The 13,446-nt window shown below is 42.1% G+C and overlaps 1 protein-coding gene across 3 annotated transcripts in view; it reads right to left on the reverse strand.

Annotated features, from left to right (window-relative positions):
- nyap2a (neuronal tyrosine-phosphorylated phosphoinositide-3-kinase adaptor 2a) overlaps positions 1 to 13,446 on the reverse strand; it is a 137,929-nt gene that overhangs the window by 44,013 nt on the left and 80,470 nt on the right. For all 3 annotated transcript variants that reach the window (XM_085989968.1, XM_085989967.1, XM_085989966.1), the window contains exon 4: positions 9,160 to 10,251. In XM_085989968.1, the coding sequence (XP_085846094.1) occupies positions 9,160 to 10,251 (1,092 nt within the window). The remainder of the gene's footprint in view (positions 1 to 9,159; positions 10,252 to 13,446) is intronic.

Raw genomic sequence — 13,446 nt, forward strand, 5'->3', positions numbered from 1 at the left:
GAGTATAATGTAGGGAAATATGAGGTTATTCACTTTGGTAGGAAGAATAGAAAAAAAGAATATTTTTTAAATGGTGAGAAACTTTCAAATGTTGGTGTTCAGAGAGATTTGGTTGTCCTCATGTAAGAAACACAGAAAGCTAGCATACACGTACAGCAAGCAATAAGGAAGGCAAATGGCATGTTGGCCTTTATTGCAAGGGGGTTGGAGTATAAGAGTAAGGAAGTCTTGTTACAATTGTACAGAGCCTTGGTGAAACCACACCTGGAGTACTGTGTACAGTTTTGGTCTCCTTATCTAAGGAAGGATATACTTGGCCTTGGAGGCGGTGCAACAAAGGTTCACTAGATTGATTCCTGGGATGAGAGGGCTGTCCTATGATGAGAGATTGTGTAGAATGGGCCTATACTCTCTGGAGTTTAGAAGAATGAGAGGTGATCTCATTGAAACTTACAAGATTCTGAAGGGGATTGACAGGGTAGATGCTGAGAGGTTGTTTCCCCTGGCTGGAGTGTCTAGAAATAGGGGGTATCGTCTCAGGATAGGGGGTAGGCCATTTAAGACTGAGATGAGGAAGAATTTCTTCACTCAGGGGGCTGTGAATCTTTGGAATTCTCTGCTGCAGAGGGCTGTGAATGCTGAGCCTTTGAGCATATTCAAGGCTGAGATAGATTTTTTGAATTCTAGGAGAATCAAGGGCGGGAAAGTGGAGTTGAGGTCGATGATCAGCCATGATCTTTGTCATAAATCTCATCATCGAGAAACTACCTATGAAATAACACTGGACGGCCAGCTGGTGGCGCCGTCCAAGGAGTATAAATACTCGGGCGTCGGCCCCAGCTTGCCTGGGGACATTTTGTAAGACAGGAACTAGTGAAGTACAACTAGACCTCCATGTTCTGAAACAAGTTGATTAAAGCCTTGCTTTATACTCAAACCAAGTGCGTAGTGAGTTTTATTATGTCAATCTTATTGAATGGCGGAGCAGGCTCGAGGGGCCTTATGGCCTACTCCTGCTCTTACTTCTTCTGTTCTTATGTTCTTTTTACAACACTGACTACACTTCAAAAGCACTTCATTGGCTGTAAAGCACTTTGAGACGTCCTGAGGTTGTGAAAGGCGCTATATAAATGCATGTTCTTTCTTTACATGTGCAGGAGCTGACACAGAGGCACAGAGAAACACTACAGTGCCAGGTGGAAGAAACTGCTCTTTTTTACTAACTGTATACTGTACATATATAGAGGTTGATGCAGAAACATTCATCACCCATAATACCAAACCCAATTGAATTGCTTTTTATAACAGGGTTTATAGAGTACATGTTCAGGAGCTGTTACTGAGGTAGTCAGGAACCGTACAGTACAGCAGTAACTCAGTATCTGCTACCTCATTTGTACTGTACATTTTAACATTGCTAACCAGAGCTGTTAGTGAAGAGATTTTATATACAAAACAAAGCCACATTCTGAATTCTCCCAATTGTTGATCATTCACCAGTGCTTTTTTCTGAAATGCAATATAAATTGTGATTTTTTTTTTGTGTTGATTTTTAAAAATTCTTTTGATCAATATGTCTGATAAGTACTAAAGAGACCAACAGATGCTGTAAATCAAGGCGGAGAAAGGGTCAACAATCCAGTTTTGCCATCGCACACAATCTAGACAAAGTGGATTTAGTATCAATAACAGACATAAATCAGTCAGAACAAGCTAACTAAATCAATTTTAGTGGCTATGGGCAGGCAGCAGACATGAAGCACATTGTGCTTAAACTAAAGCAATCACTTTAAGTAACAACTATGGCAGACCAACTGTCACAGCGAGCTCAGTCAAACATTTATTATTGGTAGGTTATGGGCTGTTCTTCCTGATGGGGTTGTGTGTGGCAACACTGCATCACAAATGAGAAATTTGATCCCTGGAAGGGGCATACCAGATGCCAAGTCTCTAGAAACTGTTAAATCAAAATCCAAGCTTATCTCAGCCTTCAGCTTCCAGCTAATATTTGCTTCAAGGGGTGGCAGAACAATATTAATAAAAAGAAGACTGCCTTGTAATTATTTGGCTCTGAGATGTGATCGCTATCACAGAAAAATGAAGCTGTTTATAAAATGGATCTGATAACTGCTTGGTAGGGAATGGTTTTACAGTTGAAACTGACACTTTGCTGTTTGTCCAGTGAGCAAATGCATCACTTGGTATGGTACCCAAACGTAGGGGTGAGATTTTCATCTTCACCTAACTGGGCAGTAAGAAAATTCTGGCTGGGTGGATTGGAATGGAATAAAAAATCCTGTGGGTTTTGGAAGGGGCCTTCAATCCTCGCCACCAGACTTTCCTGACTGCATTCCGCTAAGGTGATGCTTAACACCCAGACGGTAAATATAAAAAATCTATCCCGTGCAAACCAGGAAACTCCCAGGTTCAAGTTTTGATTTGTGCACAGTTGGAAGGGGACAACTAGCCAGGGATCAGGCTCCGGATCACTATCCGGTGACCCTGGCTGCAAAGTGTCAGCATGTGGCCATCAGGTGAGGACAGGCTCGGCTGTAATACCTTTCACAGTCAAATAGCCTACTGACACACAGGGGCGGGTTTTAACTCGGGGCCTGTTTCCGGCGGGAAACTGCTCCAGCGAGTTGATGTCCCGCTCGGCAGAGGCAGCAGGAGGGCACGGTGATTTTAACCGCTAGGCCTCATTTAAATACTGCCGGTCCACCTTCTGCCTGGAATGGGAGTGAAGAGGGTGCAGAGCGGCAGCTGGATGACAAAGATCAAGGGCCGTCCGCCGGCTTCCAGGTAAGCGGTGTGGAGGGGGTTTCAGGAGGGTCTCACGGTAGGGTGCGTTCTGCTGGCTGGACGCCCGCTGTCTGCTTGGGAGGAAAATCTATCCCAATGAATTTGACTTCACTCATAATGAGGTGCTAGAAAGGCAATAAGGTCTCAAAATTGTTACATTTTCAGGATGGATAGTATATGCAGAATGGTGCTAAATAGAATAGGGTTAAAATTTATGAAGTGCTGATAGAATCATAGAACACAGAAGGAGGCCATTCAGCCCATCATGCATTTGCCGACTCTTTGAAAGAGCTATCCAATTAGTCCCACTCCCCTGCTCTTTCTCCATAGTCCTGCAAATCTTTCCTTTTCAAGTATATATCCACTTCCTTTTGAAAGTTACAATTGAATCTGCTTCCACCACCCTTTCAGGCAGTGCATTCCAGATCATAACAACAATGGTCATTGTGTAGGAGCCAATGAGTACAGGGGAGTCCTACTGAACTAGAAACAGACCATTGTGGGACTGTTATCAAGACTGCAACAAAACAAACCCAGTCTTACACCCCAGACTGGGAAATTAATGGCATTGATCATTAGGAACAACTTGAGAATGACCTAAATGAATATAACTTAGTAAATGGCAGACAACACAACTTCAGAAGGGAAAGATCCTGCCTGACCAACCTCCCTGACTTTTTTCAGGCAGTGACATACAGGGCAGAATTTCCATGGGGTTTCTCCTGAAGCACCACCATACCTTTGGTACACGAGCGGCGGAAACCCTGGAGAAATAGCGCAAACAGCTCCTCCACCAAAGTTACGGGGGTGGGGTGGGGGGGGAGATTAGAAGAACCTCTGTGAAAAATCCAGGCGACAAAGTGAATATTGGACAGCTTTATGACGTAGTATATCTGCTTTTCCAGAAAGCATTTGATAAAATTTTGCATGAAAGGTTGCTTTACAAGTTTAAGGCAGTGGGGCAGGTAATCTAGGTAAAACTTGAAGGTGGATGAGGAATAGGCTGATAGAAAGGAGGCTGTGGGTACTAACAAAGGGAGTGATGTTGACCTGAGGAGGTGTACTGAGTGGCGCCTCCACTGGATCAGTTGGAGATGGAGACTGATGAAAACGATCAAGGACCTAGACAGAATTTGAAAATGGGCAGAAATGTATAAGATGAAGTTCAAAACAAGGTGTTACATTAAAGGGAAAAATTGGGCAAAAAATGTATTCAGTGGTGTCAACTAGCTAAAAAGAGATCTGGGAACATAAGAACATAAGAAATAGGAGCAGGAGTAGGCCATTCAGCCCCTTGAGCCTGCTCCACCATTCAATAAGATCATGGCTGATCTTCTACCTCAACTTCACTTTCCTGCACTATCCCCATATCCCATGATTCCCTTAATATCCAAAAATTATTCAATCTTTGTCTTGAATATGCTCAACAACTAAGCCTCCACAGCCCTCTGGGGTAGAGAATTCCAAAGATTCACCACGCAATCATACTGAAAGGGATTAATATCTTGTCAGGCTAATATCTCGTCAGACTATACCTTGACTACTGTGCTCACTTCTGGTCACTGAGGCACAAGGAAAACATCTAAGCCTTGGAAGTCTGAAAGAGAAGGACCATGAGGCTAATCCCTATTGTTAAAGGACTGAGGTGTGGTTAAGAAAGTTTAGAAAAACTGTGATTCCACGGTCTTGAAAGGAGGTGAACACGAGGGAACCTTAGAAGAGTATAAGATACTTAGTTGAATAGAAAAAGTTAATCCAGAGCAATATTTTAAGTTAAATATAACTGAAGGACAATGGGTCATTGATATGAACTAGTAAAAGAAAATTCAGGACTGATGACAGGACCTACTTCTGCAAACAAAGAGTGACTAATAACTGTATCTTCCAGATAGGTTATGGAAAGCATACACTCTGGCATTATTCAAGAAGTAGTTAGATGCTGTGATGGTGGGACCATAGGTTTATTTGGAAGGATGAGCTAAATGATCACCTTCATTTGTATTTATTTTTATGATGTATCAAAACCTTATCTGCTGATATGTTACTGATGAAAATGTCATATACTTATGGGAGAGAAACCAGGATGTTGGTTGCTCCTCTTCAAAAGCAATTCTGATAAGATAGGGAAAATGCCCACATATTATATATATACAAAAAATGTTGATTGGCATCTGTAGTGTGCAAGGTACCAGGCAGGATGTTTGTTACTTTCCCATTCCACCTTCCAGCCCAATGCACATCATAGCCCCGCCGCCTTTTGTTCCCGCTCTAGCACAAGAGAAAGAGATTCAGGCAAGACAACTGCGAGGTGAGACCATTCCAACTTGCTTTGCATTTTAAAATGGTCTATCACCTATAATGGGCCAACATTTGCGATCGGAGGCTTCCCGTGGGCGGATGCCTCCGACCTGCAAAAAATCTACCAATGTACCTGGTGGCCCGGGAGGTTTGCGATCCTGGGCCTCTCCGGGTCTGCACGGGCAGAGCCCCAGATATGCCAGGGGGCGCAGGCGGTTCGTAGGCACCCCTGGGATCACGTGGGCCGGCCCAACCAATAAAAGAAGGGAATCCCCATTCATACTCATGCGGGTTCCATACGTACTGAACTCTAATAAGCATGAATGGGGATCACTTAAAAAATACACCAACACATGAAATCATTTTTTTTTAATTACGTATTTAAAATTAATTAAAATGCCATTTAATTAAATATTTTAAACAAAAATTTAATTTTTTGAAAAAAAAATTAGATGTGTTTACGGGGCTAAAAATAAACTTACCTTATTGAAGAATATTTTTAATTTATAAATGAGTGATAACATTTTATTTTTCTATTTTATAAAGCTCTTATGCTGGTGAAAGCAGCCCTTACGCATGCTTTTACCAGGTGTAAGAATTTGACAGGCATTCAGCGGGCGGAAGTTGTGCAAATAGTGCAACTCTCCACCCGCAGAGGCCCATCTCCCGGGGATGCGGAGGATCTGTCAAGAGGTTTCTTGACAGATCGCAAGTGCCGGGTTTTAGCGCATACGCTTCGCGTGCCTAATCCCGGAACTTGAGCAGCCCCTACGGACGCGTACACACCTCGTACACACCCGTAGGGGGTCCCAAAATACGGCCCAATGATAATCGACTGGTTTCAGAATGGAAAAGAGGAATAGCCATGCCGTTTCTGTTCCCCTCTCTTGTTAGAGTAAGAGCAGGGCAAATCCCACTGTTTTATGAAGGCATATTAAGTGGTAATGGCATACGAAGTGAACACATTGGGTGGGAAGCAGAAGTGGATTCACAGGCATTAATGAGTGGTGAGAGACATCAGAAACATGTGGAATCTGAAAGTCTGAACAGCATAATGAAACATGGATTGGAACGAGGGACATCAGAACCACAAGTGCACGAGGCACTTTAGTGAGACAAATTGGGGAGAGGAGGTAAAAGGAGCAGGTGGGAAGAATTGAGAGGCATAAGGAGACTCAGAGCATAAAACCTGCTGATCACTGCTTTAAAAAGAGTAACAGGGGTTTTCTGGAACCCGAGGCTATGTACTATCATGCTCAATTGCATAAAAGCTAATGGACTTTTGTGACACCTGATCGCTCCAGTAGTTGTCCTTGACCACAGACATAGTTAATGGATAGGGTGAGCTTGGACGGGACTGCTGGCCTTGTTTCACCTTCCTTTTTCATATGTTCAAATTACATTACTGAAGCAAAGGATGTTGAAGCGAAAAAAATGCTATTTGTAAACATTGCAAATATTTTATATTTGATGGCTCATTAATTCTAATAATGTAGAAATAAATTTGGAGGCCGAATCTTGCCTTCCAGTCCTAATTTGGTTAGCAATGCTAACCACTAGTAATGCTAACTCCTGAGGGAAGCAATGAAAGAGAAAAATAACTGTGGCCAGTTTCAGGAAAAACTCTGGGAAATTCCTTCGACTCCCTGAGGCAATCAAACAAGTTCTAAGATACAATGGCTAGTCATAATGCATCACTAGACATACTTAAACTAATGCCCCCTCCCCCCACATTTGTACCAATTTCCTTAGGATCATACGTCAAAATTAACAACTCCATCCATTGGACCAGCTCCAGAATTCAGAAACTTCTTACCCCACTTTACTTCTGATGCCCTTCAATAGCCTTGTCTGCCAAATAAAATAAATCCACCACACTCTTAAAATTTATAGCATCCTCTGTTTCCACGAGCTCCTTGACCAAACTGTTCCACGTGTTTACTACTCTCTGTGTAAAAAAGTTATATCTTAACTGTATTCACCTTTTCCCATCTAAATTTGAATTCATGTTCCCTTGTCCTAGATCTTGTGTTAATATTGCACTGGGATCTGGTTTATCTACCATCAAAGATTTTAAACACCTCAATGAGGTAAATTCTCAGCCACCTTTTTACTAATGTAAACATTCCTAGTACACTCACAACACAGGCACCCAATCCCATTTATTAACTTAGTTGACTTTCTTTGTACTCCCTGCAAAATGACACCCATTCTTGAGAATCTCATTCTAACAGGTAGCTGCTGATTCACACACTAGAGTCATTTTGCCCTTGGTCCCTTTCTTTGTTTTGGGGTCCAAGATGCACTATTAGGCAATTTGGAGAGTGCCGTGTCTGTCATTACACACATTATAACATAACATTGGATACTCAAAAGTCAGATATCTGAGTCAATATCACTATTGGTTGACAAATTCACCAATAGGGAACAGCATTGACAAGGATTGTGCCGGATTTTGCTGTCGAACTAACGGTGAGGCTATCAGCACTCACCGTTATTAAAGAGTAAATCAGACAGCAACTTCCGGCAACTGCACATGCGCAGTTAAATGTGGAAAATCAGGAAGTTTCTGTCCATGTTGCCCTGCTCTTCCAGAAGCTACACTTTATGGGTAGCTTGCTGAGAGATTCGGAATTCAAACACATGGAACCGTGTGAAGTTGCTGTACTTACCTGATATATACCCATGATACGCTCTAGAAAAAGTTAGAGCTTGTCCATTCCAGTGTAAATACATTTTTAATCATGTGATAAGTCTTAATTACTGCCAACAACCTCTCTGGCACTGAAAATTAACTTTTACAAGTGTGGAGTCTCATTCCTTCAGATTTTAATTATCGTTGGAGATTTTTTTTTAAATGTTTTAAACTTTTATCTCTCTCTTAATCCCAGCTTTCATATCCCCTCTTTAATTTTCTTTCTGTACCTGATTTGACATAGAATTAAATATTCTAACTGACATTTCCTGGTTCAGTCTCTACACTGCTCATTAACGATTCTTCAATCTGATTGGTTAAGGCGACACGAGAACTAGGGGGCATAATCTTAGAATAAGGGGCTGCCGTTTCAAAACTGAGATGAGGAGAAACTTCTTCACTCAGAGGGTAGTAAATCTATGGAATTTGCTACCTCAGAGAGCTGTGGAAGCTGCGACATTAAATAAATTTAAAACGGAGATAGACAGTTTCCTAGCTGATAAGGGAATTAAGGGTTATGGAGAGCGGGCAGGGATGTGGACGTGAGTCTAGGTTTGGATCAGCCATGATCCTATTGAATGGCGGAACAGGCCCGAGGGGCCGTATGGCCTACTCCTGCTCCTACTTCTTATGTTCTTATGACACACAGTTGCCTGTCCTGTTCACACAGGTCCCAGATCTCCTGTAGAGGGCGCTCCACTGTTTTGGCTCTCTATTTTCAGTAAGCTCCTGTGCAACATCTAATAGAGAGTCTGTGGGCAAGTGCCAATGTAATGAACGGCTGGTACCATTCGTTTGGCACCTATAGCAAAATCTGACCCATTATTTTGGGTAAATTTTGCTCTTGTAAATGTTGAAGGATGCTAATGCTGGGGAAAGAAACATTATTCTATCTTTTGCATCTTTTGCACAAAACAATCTCAGACTGGGTATAGCACAAGTATTTTGTATTTGTTCTTGGGATGTGGGGGATACTGGCAAGGCTGCATTTATTGCCCAATTTGTGGATAATATTCTGCAATGGATTCATGCCCACAGGAAACTGTGCTGAGAGTACCCAAACTCATTCCACTTACAGTTTGCCTGAAGAGGAGACTTTTGTCCCATCATCTGTGCTGGAGTGCAACCCAGGTCAAAGGAGTGAAAAAGATTTACCCGATTACACCATCAGTTGGATCTTTTCAAACACTCCACTTATAGTGAAACAGGATAACCAGATTTTGTACCAACTATTCAATTTGTTTATAAGGTTCAGATAGGAGTTAAAAAGCACTCCTCCATCCCACAGACGCTTACACTTTTTGAGCCAAAGATTATCAAGTGAGTTTCTTTTTAGTGAATTATAAGGCTGAGTGATCACTTACTTTCCATGGGTTCCTTGGATTTCCTTCCACTGGCTGATTTCCTCAGCAGACTCCTTCCTGAAGTAAACAGACAACTGAGCTCTTCCAAGGGACTGGTTGGCGTTCTGGAGCGTGACCCACTATGCGTAGACCCATAAGAAGAGGCATTTCCTGTCTTTCCTCCTTCCTGTACTGGGTTTTTCACTGTAGACTGAGGCACTGCGGAAGAACATCTTGGTGCTGCATGTATAGACTCATACGGTGGCGGCCTTTTTAGGCCTAAAGGAGTCATGGACCGTCCCATACTGACTGGAGATGGGGATATTGAGTGACTAAAGTGACCTTGAAGACTATGAGGTGATGGCGCCCTATAAAGAGTTGAGGGGAGTGGCGGGGAGGAGGCCCTTCCAGTTGCACTTATTCCATGGGAAGGTGGCAAGTCTTTTTCTACTTTCTGGTATCCAGAAGACTGAGCTGGGAGTGATGATGGAGAAGCACCAGCTTGCTTGATATAAGATATGCTTGTTTCCAGTACTGGGAGTTTTGTGACTTCAAGAGGAGTTAAAGGGGATTCATCAGAGGCTGGAGAGTACTGGGTTGGAGCAGGGGGAAAGACCAACAGTGGGGGACGGTGAGGAAGCAGATTTGGAAACGGAGGTGGAATCTCACAAAATAAGCCCTTTGGAGTTGATGGCACTGAAGACTTTGCAATTTCCAGTTCAGGCACAGTAGGAGTAGCACACTGAGAATGAGGATCTGGATTGACTGCACTGGTCCATTTGAAGTCTTGGACCACCTCATCGAATATTGGATATTTCATTTCCTCGTACACTGCCTCACTTTGATCGTCATCATCCCTTTTAATATCGCGTAATATATTCCCAACCATTTCGATATACACAGGTTCCTCTTCCTCAGTGCCCCGGGTTGGACTAAAAGCTTGCCCTGAAGTGCTCTCTTTGCTTGCCACAGCCATTGACTTTCTGCTGCCATGCTTTGTGCCGTACGTTTCATCAAAGGATGTGCTGAGCTGCGTGTTTGGGTCACGCCTTGGTTTAGGAGGCGGTATCTTCTTGCCATATTCATCGCTGTGTGGCCTGAGTTTTGTTGATGCTAGACAAAGTTAAGCAGGTGTGTTATTATGCAAATCATTCTTCCAGGAGCTTCTAGTCGTAAATTACTAATTCAATTCAGATATTTAGCTTATTATTATGGCTATCACTGGTTACAATGGAAAGATGCTTGTCAGTCATACCTTAGCCTTCCATACATAGGAAATGTAATAGTTATACATTTTATTATAGTTGTTTAGGGACATACCAGAGGAAATTAAAATCATGTTTAGACACACATAACATTGCAAATACAAAGGGACACCATGAAGCATATTCAATTATTGTTCTTTGGCTTCAAAAAGCTGCTCATTAAAATTCATTTAGTTTTCAATTGAAAAACCTGTTATAAATAGAATGATAGCTACACAATGGCACACAGTGACAACAAGCAATTCTATTGAGTGGGTTTATACTTATGATGATCTCTCACACTAGTATGTGTGTGCTCTTGGATGTATTGTTGTGGAGACGTGCCAAATAGATGCTCGGCATTTCTCTGTAGGAAGGGAGGGGAAACTCAGAGGCTACTCTTGTAAACCCCTTTATGACTAATTCAGAGCTATTTTGGTAGAAGTTAGGAAATAGTTTGCTGCTGTCCCCTTCCACCACTCTCTTGACCATTGATTATACATAAGGAACAAAGTTGATCTCCAATCAACAAAGTCTGAATTGTAACCCAGGAGAAATGCAGTCTGATGGGATTATGTAGCCAGGGTCATCAATGAAGTACGCGTGCTGTGGAATTCAAGAATTATGTTTTGTACTGAGTAGGCTTGGTCGCTGGTATTCATTATGTATATTCCTAGAATAGAGCAGCTTGCACCACATCGCCATCGAGCAACCTCGATGGAAATCCGTCTCATTGGGATCTCCTAAGAAATAGAATTTGTCCTGCAGGATTTCAGTCCACACCACACATGGAACAATAATTGTTTTTACTACAATTAATGTAATTATGGCATAATCAATTTTTGAATGACAAAGATACAAGAAATTGTGGAGAAAAGGCTACAGAACAGCTAGCACATATTTGACGGGGTTGGGCACACTAGACCAAGGGTAACCTTAGAAATAGCAGAATGGCAGTGCATGAGTCAGTACCGGATAGTGAAAGGATTCTGCATATTGAAATCTTACACTCTGGGGCTTGCCTTTCTCTGCTGTTTCCTCAACTGAAATTGCTGTTGTGTGCAAGTTGTGTAACTCACCCTGATGGCATTATAGAGCTGTATGCAGACAATGGAAGCACCTCACCCATCTGATACTATAGGGCTGAGTGTAGTCAACCAGATTATGTCACCTAGATGGCACTATAGGGCTAAGTATTGGCAGTTTGAGCACTTTCATCCATCTGGCTATATAAGGGTGAAGCCTCTCACTCATTCTTGTCATAAATCGGTTCCACAGAAACCACACACATGTTCTGTTCCCAATGAGAGATGGTTATGTATTTGTAGCATGGATACAGACTGTGGCTTCTCACGTAAGATTTGAAAAGTGACTGGGAGTCTGCTTTTAGATGCCACTCCTCATCGCTATGGTGACGTACAGGGAAAAAAAATACTTAGGTGGCACTACAGTGCAGCATATAGGTCTGTAGGTGTATTTTATCCAGCTGTGCAGTACATTGGTGGTGAAAGTACTTCAGTCAGCTGGCACTATAGTGTTGTAGATCGATGATATGTCTGACTCCGCTGGCACATTAGGGCTTTGACAGTTTTATTTGGAAGCTCCATGACTTAAAGCTCTAAATTCATATTCAGATCTTGTAAAGGTTTCACCAATTTCAGACAGTATCTGCCACCCCGTCTCTGTACTTAACTCCCACAGGTAGATGGAGTCAAGGCCCAGCTTCCTGCAGTCACATGGTATAAAGCCCTGAAACAGTTCCTAATACTGGCTGCCAAAAGCACAAGCAGCCAACCTTTGTCAACATATGTTTAAAGTTAATTTAATTTATGGACTTGTTTCCAGAATTTATTGGGAGCATCATCATTCAACATTGCTCCAGTAGTTTATAATCTCATGTGAGCCCCTCAAAGTGTTGCTGCCTTGGAATTGCTTTTGGTGACATTAGGAGACAAATATTTAGCTTGTCGACATGACATTCCTTTGTCTGGTGTTTTAGAGAAAACGATTTCACCCATTTTAAATAAATGGCTTAACACCTGTGGTAAAAATAGCAAAGGAATGTCACATAAATGCATTAGGCAATTGCCTGCTAACGTTTCCAATAGTCATTTCTAAGTTACTGTTTTGAAACACACTCCAATCTAAGTGTAATCTTCCATATTTCACATCTCCTGACTGTATGTTGTCTTTGAGCGGGCACATAAGTAAATTAAATGCACCTTATGAACAATCATGACAGGCTTTTCCAGCATAGTGAGGATGTATGTATGACAGATCAGAACTGACATTTTTAAACAACAACCTCAGTAAACCAAGAGAAGGGAATAATTTCTCCCGGAGGTGGAAGTGTCTCGTAGATTATGTCAAAGCATTTAAGGATATGCTCATTTTCAATACAGTCTTGAAATTGAATTATGCTACAGAAAGGCATGCCTTTGTCTTATTCGGTCATTATCATCTATCTCCATTGCCTTTTTGCAGATGCTATTACTTAGATCGTTACTACTGTAGAGGCTTTCTCCGTGAATCAGCCATCGATTTTCTCGAGGTAAATTGCACTTGGTGCTGTCCCAAAGCTTTCAAAATCAGCCTGGCTTGAGAAGAACCGCAGTCCCTCCCATACTAAGGAAAGAAAAGGTCAATTTAAAAATATGTCTGTTATGATTTAAGCAGCGAAGACTGCTAATGCTGATTGTAAAACTACAGGATGTTAACAAACCCCTAGGACCAGCACGAGAGTTAAAACAACTCCGATCTGATCACGCACCATACATCCTTTAATGGAATCATATTTTAAAATTAACAAGTTGAAAGCATTCCATGGTATTACCATGTGTCAGCTGTGGCTCTGCAGGTAGCACACTCGCCTTCTGAGTCAGAAGGTTGTGGGTTCAAATCCTCACTCCAGAGACTTGAGTACAAAAATCTAGGCTGACACTCTGAGGGAGTGCTGCACTGTCAGAGGTGCCATCTTTCGGATGAGATGTTAAACCGAGGCCCTGTCTGCTCTCTCAAGTGGATGTAAAAGATTCCATGGCACTATTTCGAAGAAGAACAGGGG

This window comes from Somniosus microcephalus, chromosome 6 (assembly GCF_052327205.1).
Source record: "Somniosus microcephalus isolate GS21.2 chromosome 6, FLI_Smic_1.0, whole genome shotgun sequence".
NCBI classification, from domain to species: Eukaryota; Metazoa; Chordata; class Chondrichthyes; order Squaliformes; family Somniosidae; genus Somniosus; species Somniosus microcephalus.